The sequence below is a fragment of the Typopeltis vanoorti genome, chromosome 11, assembly GCF_054136105.1.
Source record: "Typopeltis vanoorti isolate ZY-2024b chromosome 11, IOZ_Tvanoo_1.0, whole genome shotgun sequence".
Classification (NCBI taxonomy): Eukaryota; Metazoa; Arthropoda; class Arachnida; order Uropygi; family Thelyphonidae; genus Typopeltis; species Typopeltis vanoorti.
Genome location: NC_143559.1, coordinates 102,503,723 through 102,522,220, shown reverse-complemented (window position 1 = coordinate 102,522,220; position 18,498 = coordinate 102,503,723). Strand labels below are relative to the sequence as shown.

The window sequence follows — 18,498 nt, the reverse complement described above, 5'->3', positions numbered from 1 at the left end:
GAATTAAGTTAGAAAAACCCGGGTTTTTTTTTCTCCCCGTAATATATATACAGTAAACATATATATTACATTATATAGGGTGGGGAAAAGGTGAAAGGGTTGATTTTTTAAAACAGGGAGGGGGAAGGGGAAAGGTGGTTTTTCCCCCTTCCCCATTTTAAGAAATCAACCCTTTCACCTTTTCCCCACCCTATATAATATAATATATATGTATGTTTATATATATTACGGGGAAAAAAAAAAAAAAAAAAAACGGGTTTTTCTAACTTAATTCTACCAAACTGCCTACCCCCCCCCCCCCCACACACACACCCTCAGTAGTTTTTCGACATCGCAGAAAGAGGAAAAGCCGCAACACCCAGAAAAAGGTATGTGTAAATTTCTATTCCTTATGCTACATATACTTTTTGGTACATTTACACTCACAATGCCCTAAGAATCCATGAGTAAATAGACATAGCCAATGACAAAATAGCCGTAATTATAATAGAGAAATATAAGCTGATAATATTGGAGTCTTGACAGATAAATTAATTTGAAGGAAGATGGTTGATCGGAAGTCAGTACTATATGAAAAAGTTATATCATTACTATCATAATATCATGTACATCCCCTGAGGGTATGTTGGGAATTTGATGATAAAAATGAAGACATTAGGAAGAAACTTGACATTGTTAGCATTAGCATTCAGGTATTTGCAAACTGAGTTAATATCAAGTATGGTCACTTAAACAGAATAGTTTAAAAAAAAAATTTTTTTTTTTTAAAAAGGGGGGGGGGGGGTGCCAGAAAATAACCTACAGGAAGAGGTGGAAAAGTCAGAAGTGCATTATAAGACAGAAATAAAAAGATATGACAATACTGCTGGAGTCCTGACAGATGAGACTAATTTGGAGGAAAATTAATCATTTGATCTTGTGCAATTCCTTAGAGTACATATCAGGAAAAAAATATCCAAGTTACCTTTTGTATTTTTTTTTGAGCTGTAGAAATGTTATTTTTCTTTGTCTTTAGCATATGATTAAAGAAATGAAGTGGGAATACAATTTATATTTCAAAACAATCTGATCGGAAAACTACATCAATTTAAATAAACCTACTGATTTAAGGACGAGAATAATGCTGCTCTGCTGCTTGTTCATCTATATAGTTAATGTTTGCTATATAAATTTGACCTACCAGCAGCAAACTTTAATCGTCGCCTGTTGAAAATGGGAGATTATTCATAGTTATTTTGGAGACTAATGTTTCTTTAATAAATAGTACTATTATGCCATTTGAAAGCAGCTCTCTTTTTATGCATACTTTTAATATTTATTTATTATTATGTGACACTTCCAGAGAGGGCACACTACTCTACTTCGCTAAATACATCTCATCCTCTCCACTACTACTTAATTCTCCAACTACGATACTACTACCATCAATGCCATCTATCGCCCATCATTGCCAACAACAGTATTTTTTGTCTGTAAATTGCATGTTTTCTGAAGGCTGATTTGTCTGTACGTAGGATGAAAAATCAGTTTTCGGAGGGTAAAAACCTTGCTACCACCGTATGAGATCAGCTAACTCACCTTCAACTGAAAAATCTTGTTTTTTTTCCTATATAAATAAACTTGCCATCTGTTTTGAAAACAAAGCTGTGAATGTTTGTTAATCTGCTTACTTAAATTTTAATTATCCTAACAACATGCAGAAATATAAAAACCAAAGAGCAAAAAAAATTTTCATTTACAACATATGATGTGATAAACTGAAATTAACTTAAAAGCAACCAAATGAAAGTCACAAACCTTCTCATCTGTGTGTTGAACAATCTAATCATTTCTGGATGTTCAGGAGCAAGTTCTGCAACTCTTCGTACAGTTATTCTAATGTTTTCTCCTGATTTTGTTTGTGAAAATAATTCAGTTACCTAAAAAACAAGGTAAAGAAAAGTTAATGTGAAATACAGACACTAGCAAATTTCATAATCATACAGAAAATTCATAATCGTCTAAAAACATGAAAAAACAAACCTCATCAAGAGTCACCATTGATTTCAAGTCTGACATTCCATCAAAGATATAACAACGTCCTAAACGTTCTCTGTGAATTCCCAACATTGCTCGCCTCATTCTTGATGATTCTATGTTAGGTGCAAAATCTACATGATATTGGTAAACGCACCAGTTTGTTCTAGAATGCATCACAAAAAAGTTGGCAAGCAGGTCAATAGCTGAAATCAAAAAACATATATTAATTCATCATTTTAAAGAAAAGAGTATCTGAAAATGTTACATATAACAATCATAATTACAAACCATCTTGCGATACTGGCTTTACGATATTACCATATATATTGAGCTCAAACAGCCACCTTCCCACACTTTAAACTAAAATACAAAGTACACTTCATATTCTTCTGTTAAACAAAGCAGTCAAGCCAGACCACCCTACAAATCCTGGTATTAAAACAATGTACATTTAAGTTTTGTAGACTAAGAAAAAACAGGCTGATAAGGTGGGGGGGGGGGGGGGGGGCATTCACAATGGTAAAATTATATGGTGCAAATGGGACATTATGCAGGGCAACATAATCTATATTTTAAGTTTGTAATCCAACAGTTAGAATTGAAGAAGGTACAGTAGGATAGTTTATGATGTGATAAACTGAAATTAACTTAAAAGCAACCAAATGAAAGTCACAAACCTTCTCATCTGTGTAAAATCAGATATAAGACAAAGGATGCACTCTACATCTTATCTTTTATATGGATCACACTATACAGAAAGTGGCATTACACTAAGTATCAAAATCAATTATAAAACAACCTTTACTTCAAGCAGATGGTGATATATTCTTAATAAATCCACTATATGTTGTATCTCCAGAATTCTTTAACTAAAGTAAATTACTGCTATCAAATTTGTTATGAAAAAAATAAATAAATAAAATACAGGAATACAGAAAACATTACTTGCATTCTCAATAGAGAACTATAGAAAAGTAAAATTTCTCAGCTATTTAGGTACAATGTTTTTAGCGAAAATGCCAAATTAAATATGAAAATAAGACAATAGAATAAGCAAAGCTGGTAAGGTGAAATGCCAACTGAAAAGAAAAAAAAAACGTATCGATTAAGAGAAAAATTAGTCAAAACACTTAAATAGAATTATAGAAGTGCTCAAACCAATTTTAAACTTATGGATCTGAGAGATGGGTTAGAAATAAAGCAACTGATCAAGGAGTAGAGAAAGAAACATGAGAATTTTGAGATAAATCAAAAGAATGAAGAGATGGCATCTCAGTGGTGGAAATTTAAAAATTATTAGAAGGAACTTGACATTGTTAGCACTAAAGAATGTATGAGTAGAATTAATCTAAAAGGTGACCCAATCACAATCAAAATAGAAAAGATTGGCAAAATAGGTGTTTGATGTCAAGAAAAAGACCCATAGGAAGACCAAGATCTAAGTGAATTCATGCAATTAGAAAGTCCCTAGAAGTAGAAACATAAGTTCTGACAATACTTGAGTCCTGACATATAGCAGATTAATTTGGAGAAAAACTGTTGTTAAGAAGTTACTAACAACATAAAGTTAATCATGGAGGACTATCATAAGCATCCTAAAATCTCCTGCCTCCAACAATAACAGAAATTTTATGGTATCTCCTACAGTTGCCTTTCCAGATTTTAGGTTTCTGATGGCTTCCCCAATTTCAAGTATTAATTATGCATTTGTCATTGTTTTTCTCATCATATATTATTTGCTACCTCACTTAACTTTTCAAAGTAATTATGCCAGTCATCCAATCCAGACTATCATTATTTTCATTTTTCAGATCATCTTTTTATTCTCTGATTTCTTCTGTAGTATTCTTTCACCATTCTAAATTCTGTTCACCCTTCCTGATATTTATCCAAAATCTTCCTGTGACTTCTATTTCATAAAATATCACAATAGTAATCAATATTATAACTATTGGTATAATTATAAACTCTAGCCTTTTAAAATTAATTTATGGCATTCAATTAAACAAAAATATGTCAAACAATGTGGGATGAAACTTTAGATTATTTCGAATAATTAACATACTATTTCAACATGTTTCACAACCCATTGCCGACATCAAGAAAAACATTAAAAAAACACAAGATTCAAAAACTTCTAACAGCCATTTTTTTTTTTAAATAACACCCACCACTGCTCAAGTAGTTGATCATGCACAGCATGTACACTATTATATAATGCCTGTAAGTGGTTACTGGAATAAGGTATTAAGTTATTAAAGTATAAAGGTATTAAGTTGCATAAACAAATTAAAGATTTCCAAATATCATCAAGAATAATACGGTCCTAGTGTCTGTCTACGGTGCCTTCTGAACACAATCACTTCAGAAGATTCCTTAAACATCTTAATGAAAAAGTGGACTGCTAGGAAAGGCATCACGATGTAGATGGTCAATCCATTTAGTGTTCAGTGAAAACTTTTAAATTCCATATCACTCTGTGTTCTCATGGACTGCAAATCTTTTTCCAGTCTGACCAACAAATAATAAAACTGTCAAAGAGTCATCTCTCTCTCTCTCCATACACACACATGTAAAAACACTGTTATAATGAAATCTCTCTCTGTAACAAAGTGAAAACTTCTGGCCAAAGCTCAGTAACATCAACTGCAATATCTTAGCTGAGATACTCATCATTATTATCACTTCCTGATATGTTCCCTTAAGAGATATACAGAATACAGTGATTCTTCCTGTGGCTTCGGTAAGCTCTTACATGCTAACAACTTTCCAAGCACACCCTTGGATTTCCTAACTGTTATTTCAGGATAGGGCGATAACTATAATATATCTGTATATAAATTGCATGTGTTCTCCTGCCCAGTTTATGACAGTATTGCATAATTGAGTTTACATTATTACTGCCTTCTTATCTATAATTTTTTCTAAATTAAACTTTTTTAGATCTCTAAATACTGCGACATCTTACATTTCAGTCTTACTGCTTAAACCCATCTAAATCTTTCCTATAGATCTTTTTCTTGCATCAACTCCTCTCCCCCCCCCCCTTTTTTTTAACCTTTCCTTTCTTGTGTAGTGTTTATCAAGCACTCTGTTCATGTCAACATTATTTTGGACAGACAAGTCATTCTAATCAGATTAGAATTCAAGAAAATAAGGACTACAAATTTTTAGAATCTGAAACATCTGGACTTACCATGCCAATGACACTAGACACCAAGTTCTTTGGAATCAAACCAGGATACTTCACTCCAAATTTCAACTTGATAATCCATTTCTTGAAAGTTATAAAAACTTTCAGATGTTGACTGAATCAATCTGTTGGCCAATCTCAAAGTTTTGGGAAGTAATTATGATTAACTATTCATTATTATTTTATTTTTGAACAATTTATGTAATTAATCCTGAATTTGAATTACAAAATCTACCCAGTTTTTCTCTTTTAACTCAAATAGACAATCAAGTAAGCACTTGTTAAAGTGCATGTCTTGCGATTCATATTTCATGTTTCAAATGATTTTTTCAAGATTTCCTCTTCCCCCTTGATGATGTCCTATAAGGAGGATGAAATACATCCTGTTGCAAATAGGATGAAATATACTGGAGTGAAATAAATTCTCCTTTTCTGAACATTTTGTTAGCCATTATAAAAATATAACATGGACTTATTTAGTAAGTAATATAACATCACCATAAAGTAAAGAGCTGATGATAATACTGATATTAGGTTAAATGCTACTTTCCTCTATGATATAATCCATAACAGTGTGAATAGCATTCACACTGCCCTATACTTGATTTTAATAAACCATTTTTGTGATGAATACCTACATTTCTGTGGTTTAACAGTTCCATAGAAAGCTTCCAGTATTCAGACCACACATCTTTTGATAAATAATTAGTTTAATAAAATAATCAAATATAACCCTACACATTGCATAAGCCATCACTTACATTATCAGGGGTACTAACATATAATAAAAAATATTATTATACTAACATATAATAAAAAAAAAAAGTAGAAACAATTACACATAATTAGATGTTATCAAAACTTCCCCAATGGAACATACAGATAAGTAACCAGAACTAAAAAAATATGTTAGTTACTGCACACTAGTGGCCAAAATTTTGGAAACCTTTTGGAAAAAGTGCATTTATGAGGTTTGATCGCTCAAAACACCACTTTTTTTTTGGTGTAATACCATAAAATTATATATCAATGAAAAGATAATTTAATCAAGAATGTAATGCAATGATTTTTATGAAGGATTTTTTTTTATTAGAACAGCAGTTATAAAGAAGAAAAGTGAAACACACAGAAAAAATGAGATATACAAAAATTCTCACAATGTGAGTTAATACTTAGTTGGGTAACCTTTAGCGTTAATTATGGCCTTACAATGCCTTCCCATGGAGTGAACCAAGTTTTTTAGTTCTGCAGCTGTTATATAATGTGAAACTAAGATTGAATTATTGCTTCTAATAATTGGGTTTTATTGGTGGGTTGCTTCAGACTAGCAAGTTTCTTTAGTCAACTCCATACATTTTCGATTGGGTTAAGGTCTGGGCTATTCCCAGGTCATTCCAGAAGTGGAATATGATCATCTTGAAACCACTTTTTGCACACAGCAGCAATGTGACATGGAGCTGAATCCTGTTGAAATATAAATGCTTCATTATCTTGGAAAAGATCACGTGCAGAAGGCTTCAGTTTGGGCTCAAGTATTTCATTTATGTATTTTTTGGGCATTTATATTCCCATTAATCATGCAAATTCTACCCACACCTTTTGATGTCATATAACCCTAGATCATAACACTAAGTGGGTGTTTCACGATAGGTGTAATGCAATCAGGGTGCAAATCTTCTCCAATTCTTCTCCTTACATATTTTATGCCATCACTGCCAAACAAGGAGATTTTGGTAAATCTCATCACTCCAAATAACACTGTCTTAATGTTCCGCTGTCCAGTTAACATTGGTTTTAGTCAAGTTTAATATTTTCAACCTTTGTTTGGGAGATAAAAATGGCTTTTTTCATGGAATTCTAGCATTTAGACCAAATTTCTGCAGTCTGCACCGAGCAGTCCTTGCACTCAACTTCACATTGTATTGCACCATTTCATCTTGTATACACCCAGATGATTTTCTTCTGTCACATAGGCACAGTCTCTCAATTCTTTTATCATCACTTGCTGTTGTGCACCTTTTCCTGCCTTTACCAGTCTGGTTTTATAGTGACTGAGTCTCCTTATACCTCTTCAAAAATTTAGAAATGCCACCTTTGGTTAAGTTTCCACCAATTTTTCTTCTAATGTCTTCATAACTATAGCCTTGTTCACTTAATAGTACTCTTTTACATTGCTTTCTGGGTGACCAGTCAACTCTTTGCGCCATTTCTTTAATTAATTACGTTTTACAAGCTCACTAAAATGAAAAAAACACAAAAAAAAACAACTTGATAGCAATCACATAACACACTGACAAATGTCCTCCTCTCAGCTCCAATACATGACATCAATAGCTGAATCCTACTGTGACCTTATTGGTTCATTGCCAAAACAAGATGACACCTGACTGGCTCTCTAAACATTCATGCTCATTGGCTACTTCATATCAACCTAAGCAAGTTGTGCTTCTTTTTTCTGGTTATTTGGCTATAACTTTTCATAGAATACAGATAATTGAACAAACTTTGTTGCATTATATTCTTGATTAAATTATCTTTCCATTGATATATAATTTTATGGTATTATACCAAATAAAGTGGTGTTATGAGCCATCGAACCTCAAAAATACACTTTTTTCCAAAAGGTTTCCACAATTTTGGCCACTAGTGTATATGGATTGGAACAGAACAATGCTAGCTACGTTCTGTAGAATGCAGTGTGTTGAATCCAAAGTAGTTAGATTTATAATGGAAAAAAACCTGCCGTACGATTAAGCCTTGATTTTTGTTACAGTTTCTGGGGAGTTTGTCGCATTTCAGGGGCTTCTTGAATTATTTTGTAAAACAATTATGATCAGTACATGGCATTTTTGTTTGAGATTTTTTTGGCATTTTTAACTATATATATTTGGCATATATAGTTATATGCCAAACTTGAATTATGCAGTCCTCTTTTTTTGAAGTCTTTTACATGTTTAGACAAGCAGATCTCGCCTGATCTTGCAGTCTGGCCCACATAGCAAATGCCACAAAAGCAATGAATCTCAAAAATGCATAGTGTTTTCATAGGACGATGAGTTTTTGGTGGATGCATGAATCTGGGATTTTATGCAACAACAACAACAACAATAATAGGCCATTTTAATGTGGTACTCACAGAGCAATGTTTCCACTTGGCAACATTCTTGATATAAAGTAGCACGATTGCATTGTTTAAAATCTTACTTAAGTAAAGAAGCTGTAAAAGGTGTATTTAGAATTTGGTTTATCATCTTGAGTTCATAAACATTGAAAGCGAGGGTAGGCCTCAAGTAGCGCACTTCTTCATTCTTATTTTATTAATTCATCATTTATCTAAAAACATTTGGTCTAGATACTGGAAGCTCTCTACAAAACCATTTTCTTCTTGTCCAATTCTAACTGCGGACTTAAAATTTAAATACAGAATATGTATTGCCATACTATATTATGTCCTATTTATATCACAAAATTAGTGTTTCAAACAGGGTTTTCTTAGTAAATCAGCACATTCCTTTTCAAGGTGAAATTACCAAAAAGTCAAAATGTATGATAATTGGAGAGACAAGTCCTTTAGCAGTTAGTATCACTAATAACAAACTAAGAGGGAAAAAAAAAAGAATTTATAGTAAACTGATTTAGAGCAGATTATACAAGGATATGATATATATAAACGATCATAATGAACTATCATACATAATGAAATATCATTGAATTTTATATTTGTTTGTCACAGCACATGCCATGAAAACCTTTGTTTATGCAATGTGTTCCTGAGATTTTCATATAATCAAAAACCAAGTAAACAGAACAGAATTTTCCCATTCACAAGTACATGCAAATTAAGAAGGGATCATCATCAAATTCCTGACATGTACCCTCAAGGGGTGTACAAAATATGACAGCACTACATGAAAAATTTACATCATTACTAACTTTCTATTTACAATTTTCCTACAAATCAATCTGTTACCTGTCAAGACTGCAACATTATCATACTACTATATTTCTATCTTCTAAAGCACTTTTTTTACTGTATCAATCCACATATATCTTGGTCTTCATCTGGTTCGTTTTTCCTGCCAACCAGGCAGAGAACGCTTGTTTTGCTAATCTTTCCTCGCCCATTCTGATTAAGTGACCATACCCACCTGAGATTAGCTCTGTTAATACATTCCTGGATGCTAACAATGTCAAGTTTTTTCCTAATATCCTTGTTTTTAATATGATATTGCCATTGATGCCATCTGTTCATGCTTCTACTCTTTGGTCAAGTGTTTTATTTCTAACCCAGCTCTCAGATCCCTAAGTTAAAATTGGTTTGAACACCGTCTTCTATACAGCAAATTTAGTGTTCTGACTAATTTCTCTCTTACTCCATATAAATTTATTCAGTCGACTTCCTACCATACCAGCTTTGTTGATTCTGTTGTCTATTTCCATATTTAATTTACTTTATTAACTTTACATCTTTATTAAAAATTGTGCCTAAGTAACTGAAATATTTTACCTGTTCTATAGGCTCTGTGTCCACAATGCAGTTGATATTTTCAATGCTTCTGCCCATTTTCATTATCTTTGCCTTATTGTGACATTAATACCAAATCTATTACAACATTTATCCAATTAAGTCAGAGAATCTCGCATACCTGTACTGCATTTATTTAGAAATATAACATCATCTGCATAAAGTAAACAGCTGAGATTAACATCTCCAATTTTGATATCAGGTTTAATACTACTTTCCTTCATAATGCGATGAAGGTAATAGATAATGATTAACAGAAGGGATAATACCCTTCTCTGACACCAGATTTCACATTAAACCATTTTCGTGTACTTCCTTCAATTCCAACTGCTGACTTACAACTCAAACAAATACTAAGTATTACTTGATATAATGCCCCATTGACACCATATAACTGTACCATATTGGATAGTTTTTCTCTTGGCACCTTGTCAAATGCCTTTTCCAGATCCACAAAACTTAAACACAGATCTTGTTAAATACAGAACTGTTATATTCCCATGATTTCTCAACTATATTTGTCGTAAAGTGAAAATCTGATTCTGACAGCCTATATTTGGCCTGAATCCAGCTTGTTCTTCACCAAGCTTTCCTTCCATCTCAACTGTTTCTCAAGTTTCTCAGTAAAGAAATACCTCCGTAATTCTCACATTCAGTTTTATTTCCCTTTTTATATATGGGTACTATGAGAGCTCTACTCTAATAATCTGTAATTCGTTCCTCTGGCCAGGCCTTCTGAATTAAGCAGTGCAGCAATTGTAAGACTTTTATACCTCCATACTTCAGTATTTCTAGTTGAATATCATCTATTCCAGCTGCCTTTCCACATGGCAGGCTTCTGATGACTATTTCTACTTCAAGTATTGCATGCCTGGTCAGTTTTTTACCACTGTGCTGTCACTGATTCTTTCATTTAGCAATTTTTCGAAGTAATTACTCCATACTTCAAGGATATCTTTTTCTCCAGTTTTCATGTGAGTCACCTTTATCATTCATCTCTAATTCCTTTTACAGCATTCTTTCCTCCATTTCTGAGCTTTTTAACAACTTCCAGAATATCTTGCCACCTTCTTGATATTCATTTTCTATGTTCTTACCAAAGTCTTCCCATGACTTTTGTTTAGCTACTTTTAGACTTTAGCTTTCCTTCATTTATCTCTGTATTCTCTAAGAGCACAAGCAAACTTATTTGCCAGGAACTTTCAATATGCTTTCTTCTTTTCCTTCACTGCCTTTTTAACTTTCTGTGTCCACCAGGGAGTTCTGATTTTTCTATCCTTGCAAACAACTTCACCACATGCCTCTCTAGCTGAATCAATCAGGGTTTTCTTCAAGGCTTGCCACTGATCTCCAAGGTTTGGTTCCTGTTCTCAAACTCTTTCATTTTTTCTTCAATAATGCTTGTATATTTTAGTCTACAGTTCACATCTGAGAGCTGCTCATCTTTTATTCACTTTAAAACCTTCTTACGTGTTCTTCTTTTCATATGAAATTCAGTTTTATCCTGCTCAAGACTAAATGGTGATCACTTCCAATTTCAAATCCTCTCTACACTCTAATGTCCAGCACCAGGTGAAAACATCGCTATCAACAATAACATAGTCAATGAGACTTTTCTTATTCCTTGCCTCTTCTCTCCATGTGAATTTGTACACATTTTTATGTTGGAACATTGTGTTAGTCATAACCAGTCCATGTCCTGAGCAGAAATCCAACAGGAATTTGCCATTATTTTTATTAGCTTTGCTCTTTTCTCCAAATTTTCCCAAAATATTTTTGTATGTCTGATAATCATTTCCTACTTTGATATTTAACTCTCCAACAAGGACCAACTTTTCATTTTTCATTGTGCCAGTTGCCCTATCCAAAGCCTTAAAAAACTCCTCCACTTCTACCTTAGTAGAATCTTCTGTGGAACCATAGGCACAAATAAGTCTCTGTCCAGTTCCCCATTCTGATATTTGCCCAAATCACTCTATTTGATATTGCCTGCCATTCAAAAAAGATTAGCCTCGTATTTAGTGTTGCATACTATGGTTACTCCTTTTCCTTGACTGTCACTGCCTGAATATAACATTTTGTATTTATTGCTCAGAAAGATCTCGCCAGTTTGTCTTTTTTGTTTCAGCCACCCCTATTATGTCGATCTGGTACTTATCCAATGCCTCAGCTAGCTCCATTTCTTTGCAATTCAGACTTCTTATGTTGGTAGTACCAATCTTGAAGTCTGGTGATGTTGAGGTGTGTTTTAGGATTTGTTCCAGTAGCTGACTTTTTGTTGTTCACCCTCGTTCCCTGGCAAAAACAACAGGGACCTTGTTTAATCAGGCGATGCCCCAGCTGGCATGAAATTTTGTCATGTACCATCATTTTATATTGTGGTTTAAGCCAATAAGAATACAATTTGGTTGGCTAAATCCTAAATTGCCAGCCCATCCTTGTTCGTTCAGTATCCAGGTAGATACCTAATAGGGTGCACCATGAGAAGGTGAGAATTGGATATTAGTTCAGAAGTCCTGATTAGTTCTCCGCATTCGTTTAAAGGCTGTGTGGGGTTCTCCTCTCAGTTATACAGCTTTAACCCTTAAGAAGGGATGTATGCTAAAAAATATGCAAATGATGCTTACCATAAGACTTTTTGGATTATTCTTTATCTTTATATAAAATGATCTCTTTAAATATTAATAAAAATTATTATCAATGTTCTTATACATTGATAATTTTTATTAATATTTAAATTGTTTTATTAATTTTTTTTATTAATTTGGCTACTAAAATGAAGTCATAAATAAAACAAAAATGATCACTTTTTTACTGAATTCAGCAGAAGATTCTCTCTTCTTCACTTCAATTAACTGTGTGGAACATGGAGTATTATTTCATATGCATTGATGAAATTTAATATAGAAAATAAAATTCATTAACTGAGGATCAAGAATAAGACATGCATATAACAAAAATTGCAAAGATTGAAAAATTCCCAAGCAAAGAGGATGCCAAAACTAAGCAAAGATATCAATAATAATTGTGTGATGGTTTTGGAGAAGCTATTTTATGTCTCTGAGGTTAATTTATTAAGTATTCAAGAACTGTTAATTAATTATTAATCAGGTATTACATAATTATGTACTTATTTAGTAAGCATAAATATACATAATAGAAAATTACATTCCTTTTACTTAATTATAAACAGATCTTTTCATATTGTAGCTTCGTCTTGCTGGCAAAAAAAAAAAATTCTTGATCCCTCTAGCAACTGCATTAAAGGAATAATAATCATGCAAAATATGGCATCATATTTAGTTATTTTATTAACAAATGAGCATTTAACCAGCCTGATTGACCAAGTGGTTAGCATACTCTCTCCAACCAACAGGCTGAAGGCTCGAATCCCAACAACGAGCATGGATGTTTGTGATTGCCTTTAGGTGGGAGATGAATTTCATTAACCAGTGTGATACCACTGTCCTGCTTACTGGAGGCCTGAAGTGACTTGAAAATTTTTCACATTTGGTCTTTAGAACAAGGTTTTCAGACTATGTAAAAAATAAATTAAAAAATACAAAAACTTTAGCCTACTCATAATACGAAATTTACTATAAGTTAGTAATAACCTTTTGTGGGTAGAAGCAAAATAACAAACAGGAAGAACTAACAACAGAAGCCAACAATGAACTGATCACACAGGTATCGTCAGATCATTTACTTGAATGTTTCTAAGCATGTAACTTTTGTGTTGAGAGCACAAATGACAATCTAACACAATTTAGAATTCATATAAACCAAACATGCATAAATAGAAGACTTATTACATTTCTTGTTATAATAAGAAATGCAATAAAAGCTTCAAAAGAAATATAATTGAGCATCTCTGAACCATGTATTAAAGTGCTTGGAAAAACATGATAAAAGTTTAATGGAGAAAACAGAACTAGGAAACTATTAAAATGAGACCTGTAACACATACCTGCAAAGGCAGCACAAAACTGAAACAAGTGGATGAAAGACAAGAGTTCTAACTAGGTGGAGCAGCATCTATGGACACCTCTTGGCTTAGGATGTAAACTGAGATTTCTAAGTATTAGTATTTCCCATATTTTGGTAAGTTTTATGCAACCATATTTATTTAAATAAGCTGATTTTTAAGAGCAGTAGCAGATTCTGAAAACAGTCTTTCTCTTCTAAATTTACTGTAATGGAGCATAATGGTCTTTTTCCAACTGATTCTGTGAGCTGTATCCAAAGCCAGATTGACAACAGTCATGACTACAGATGTATTTTTTATGTTCTTCCATTCAGATGGTAGATGATCTTACTGTCTGTCTATCCATAAGCCAACTTGCAGGAACAAGGAACTCTATATACACCTAGAACTGAGAGAGGAGGGAATTTGTCTTTAGTGAAACAGATAAGGGTAGTTAGTTTTTAAGTGGGGTTTGAAGTGGTACAAAGATTGTTATTTCTTTAAGATTCTGGATATTTTTTCTGATGTACCTGGGACATAGGGGATGGCAATAGCATCACTGAAATCTTTCTGAAAACAGGTCATGGATTGGGGAAAGGAGTGATTTTTTTTTTTTGATATTGTGAACAGAAAAGTGTGATTTATGTGTGTTGCAAGAGAGAGGTCTCATTGAAACAAAGGTTATAAGCCCTATGGATTAGTGTTTTTATGACACCATATTGTTGAGAGGGGGATGATGAGAAAGTTTGTAAATGTATCTCCCTGTGTGAGTGGGTTTGCTATAAACTGAAATGGACACGTTACCATTAAGTAGGTGGGTGTCCAAGGCGTCTAAAAAGGCCAGACTGTTAGTTTCTTTTCCATTGTAAATTGGATTCTAGGGTGAAGACTATTGAGGTAACAGAAAAATATCTAATGTGCCTGAGTCGTGAGATCAAACAGAAAAGACATCATCAACATATCTTAACCAGATAGAAGATTTGAGAACGGCTGAGTCAAGAGCTTGTTTTTCAAAATCTTCCATAAAAAATTGGCAAAGAGGGGAGAGTTGAAAGGGGAGGTCCCCACAGAGGCATAAATTTTGTTCCAAGAGAAATAACCAGAATGGATAGCAAAGGAAAATAGGTCAATGATATCAAGGGAAAAACTTTTTTAAAAGCAATAAGGTGTCATTTAAGGGAATGTTAGTGAAATGAGGTGATGTCAAACTCACTAGGATATCGGTATCATTAATAATTATATTTTCAATGTAGCTTTTAAAATGGGAAGAATATTTTACGTATGATGTGGTATGATCAGTAGGGGGGGGGGGGGGAAAGAGAGTTCACTAACCGTTTGGATAATTTATAGCAGGGAGAATCAGTTGTATCTACTATGAGTCATGGGGAAGGGGGGAGAGAGGTAATTAGGTTTATGAATCTTAGGCAAGCTGTGTATTGGAGGGGAGGGGGTAGAACTGAAGGGTTTGAAGGGGGGGGGTGTTTTTTTTGTGATATCAGGAGGCCAAGGTTTCTTGATTTGCAATTTTGTGGATTCATAATCTAAAAGGTCTGTAAGGCAGAGAGGTCTCTAAGAATGATATCCATTTTCTTATTGTATTCACTAGCATTGAGGATAATGGTAGCACTTCCCTTGTCAGACCTAGTGATGACAATGCTGTTATGTTTATGTAGTTTATTGAGGGCATTGAGAATAGATTTCTTTTCAGAAGCAAAGATCTAGAAAGTGAACTGACGATGCCAAACCTAATGTTATTGGCTATCTCAGGAGCTAAGTTAAGGATGCCACATTTGATTTTAACATCTTAATGTTAAAATCAAATCAAAATCTTCATACTGTGGTACTTGTTGAGGAGCAATGGCAAAATTGTAGCCGAGACTTAGGTGCCAATGGCAACTTCGTTCAGCCTTTATGATGACAAGTTAACTACAGTATGAAGCGGTTGCACTTGAGGAACAGGTTTAGAATCCAAAATTCTGTAGTAATTATTAATGTTTATTTTTTATTTTCAGAAATTCTTTTTGAGCTGAAGCTTCTGAAATATTAAAAAGATTCAAGTATCTCTGAATAGCCAATCTAACATCTACAACAAAAATAAATTAAAAGCAGCAGCATCAAAAGTAGGACTAAAAATAAAGGGGAGAAAGGGAGAAATAAAATAAAATAAACCCTAGGCCAAATGGATGGGAACTTCATGAGAATTCTAATAGTAAAAGATCTGTATAGAAAAAAATCAAATCAAGAACAAACTTAAAAAGATATAATCATTTGGAGGGGCTTAAACTCACCTGATAAGCTAAATCTAGTTATACTAAAGTGAGAACCAAAAGATTATTCAGTACTCTCACTAATGTGAAATCAAAATTATTATATGGACCATAAAACAGGGAATATAATTCAGAACCAAGTCAATGAAGCATTTAAAACAAATGCCTTAAATAGCATGGCAAATACTGCATAAGTTAACTGAAGATAAGTTCCAAAAGATGGGCTATCTGTAGTTCGAATGCCTCATAAAAAAGGTTCACTGGATACTAGATAACATTTAAGCTTATGTATTTCAGCTTAGGTGCTGCATCAACTAAAGCCAGATGAGTTCTGCCAAAAAGCTTTGCCAAAAAATGTCATTTATCAGCTTCCAGCTGATAAATGACTTGACTTACGTAAAAGTTTACACTAAAGACTCTTAAAACTCCATATACTTGAGATTAATTCCAATTTTCATATCTTCTGACAGTTAAGTAGTTTAAAAACATGCTTCAAAACGCTAAAAATGTATTCAGGTTCTAGTTTTAAAGTATAGTTTCAGTCTTTTATGATGGCTTTGTGTTCTACTTAAATATATTCCTGCACACTAAAGATTCTTTCGAGGTACTCTACTCCTCTCTGGTTTCATTTTTAAATCATATAGAAGAACATATTATATCCATGATCCTTGTTAAAAATGAGGCACCATTAATCAAGCTTGTTCCCTGTGCTCCACTGAGGTTTTGCTGTTCCAGGAAATAAAATCATTTCATATACTTTACTAATAATTTCAGTGGGTTTTCATTAACAAAGCCATAAACAATTAAAGGCTCCTTCATCTGCCCATGAGGAAGTTAACTGTATATCCATTTTTCATGTTAAATGATACATCTCAGTGCATTGCAAAGATACTCAGGCCTCTAGTATTCAAGTAAAGTTTTTGTCCCATCCATAAAAGACTTCAAGAAACGTGCCCTTCTCTCCATTAACTTTGAGTATTTAGCAGATTCATTCTCATGTAGTTATTCTCCTTTGACTAATCCAGAAGATTTGATGCTGTTTGTCATGAAAAACAAAAATTAATTCAAGAAGCATGAACTCAAACAGTCTGGATTTACAATCTCCTTCCAAGCATAAAGTTCCTTGGAAAAGAATGAAGTCCTCTAACAGCAAATTCTTTATGGAAAGAATGTATAAAGAGAGCTACAAGGCATTGTGACATTATCCCAATCTTAAGAGATTGGCTGGATGAAAGTCAATGTTTCTTGTTTTCTATCATGCTTGCCAGAACATTAGTGTTTATATGATCATTGTTGTTCTGATGTATCTCATGATTTCATATAGCATAGTTGAATTTTTTTAAGTTATGTATACTTGCACTTTTATTCCAATCATTTCATACACTAAAGAAACTAGGAAACATAAGTGCAAATTTTATTATAAAAAAATAAATAATTCTTTCAAGTTAACTGTTTGATTATTTTTTTAATGTCTGCTCCAATTTTAATTGATACAAACTCCTCTCCATAACAAATAAAAATTTCAAACAAATTTCAAACCTTGTATCTGAAATACAAGGATGACTTCAATAATTGAAGTCATCCTTGCAGTGTTCTGACAGAACTTGTTCATACGTTGTTGAGGATGAATTACTTTAGATACAGGAGTGACAGAATGGGATTCAAAATGTCAAGAACACTAATAAAAAGCAAAATACTTCTCAGAGAAGCATGGTGTATTAATAATCTTATGTCAAAGACTTATATTCAACAAATTATAATAATACTATGGAGACCTTGAAACAATTTTCACAGATGTTAACTTTTTGCTTACTCACTCACGCATACATACGTCTCAATACTAATTGAATGTTATTCTATTTACATATTGTGGAAAAGCATTAACCTATAGCTCCTTGAGGAATTGTTCTTTTTTCTTCAGTCATTTCTTCCCTTCTCCCTCTAGTTGCACCCCGACCATGAGCTGCTGCTGCTGCTGCGCCATTACCAGCAATACTCATAGCTTGCATCCGTGTGTCTAATGCCTGCCCAGGATCACCAGGTCGAGGTGCTGCTCCACCAGGTCGAGATGCAACTCCTGCTCCACGGTATAATGCTCTACCTCCTGATGTTGGTATAAGAGGTTGCTGAGGCTGTGGAACTGTTGGTTGGGGAGCAACCTAAAAATGCATGCACATTTTGTCAAACCAAATGTTTTACAAGTTAAACATGTGAAATTAAATACTCAATAAAATTCTGCTATTCATAAATGAAATGTGCTATGCAAAATATAAAAACAATTAATTACACCAAATAAAAAAAAAAATGTACCGGTTAAATTCTAAATTTTATACACTAAAGTAACCAGGAGAGCAAATTATAATAAATAAATAAATAATTCTTTAAAGATTTGGTCTCGAAAGAATTATTTATTTGATCTTGACTTATGGATAAATAACCTGACTTTTTTTAAACAACTTTGGTAATGTAATAACAAAAAAGACTTAAGAGGCTTTACTTGATGTAATACAATTATGACACTATATATTTT

The 18,498-nt window shown here is 33.2% G+C and overlaps 1 protein-coding gene across 2 annotated transcripts in view; it reads right to left on the bottom strand.

Annotated features, from left to right (window-relative positions):
- aub (piwi like RNA-mediated gene silencing protein aubergine) overlaps positions 1–18,498 on the bottom strand; it is a 196,283-nt gene that overhangs the window by 132,086 nt on the left and 45,699 nt on the right. For both annotated transcript variants that reach the window (XM_090400335.1, XM_090400336.1), the window contains exons 3-5: positions 17,854–18,127; positions 2,023–2,222; positions 1,798–1,919 (exon numbers count right to left, since the gene is read on the bottom strand). In XM_090400335.1, coding sequence (XP_090256461.1) covers positions 1,798–1,919; positions 2,023–2,222; positions 17,854–18,127 — 596 coding nt within the window. The remainder of the gene's footprint in view (positions 1–1,797; positions 1,920–2,022; positions 2,223–17,853; positions 18,128–18,498) is intronic.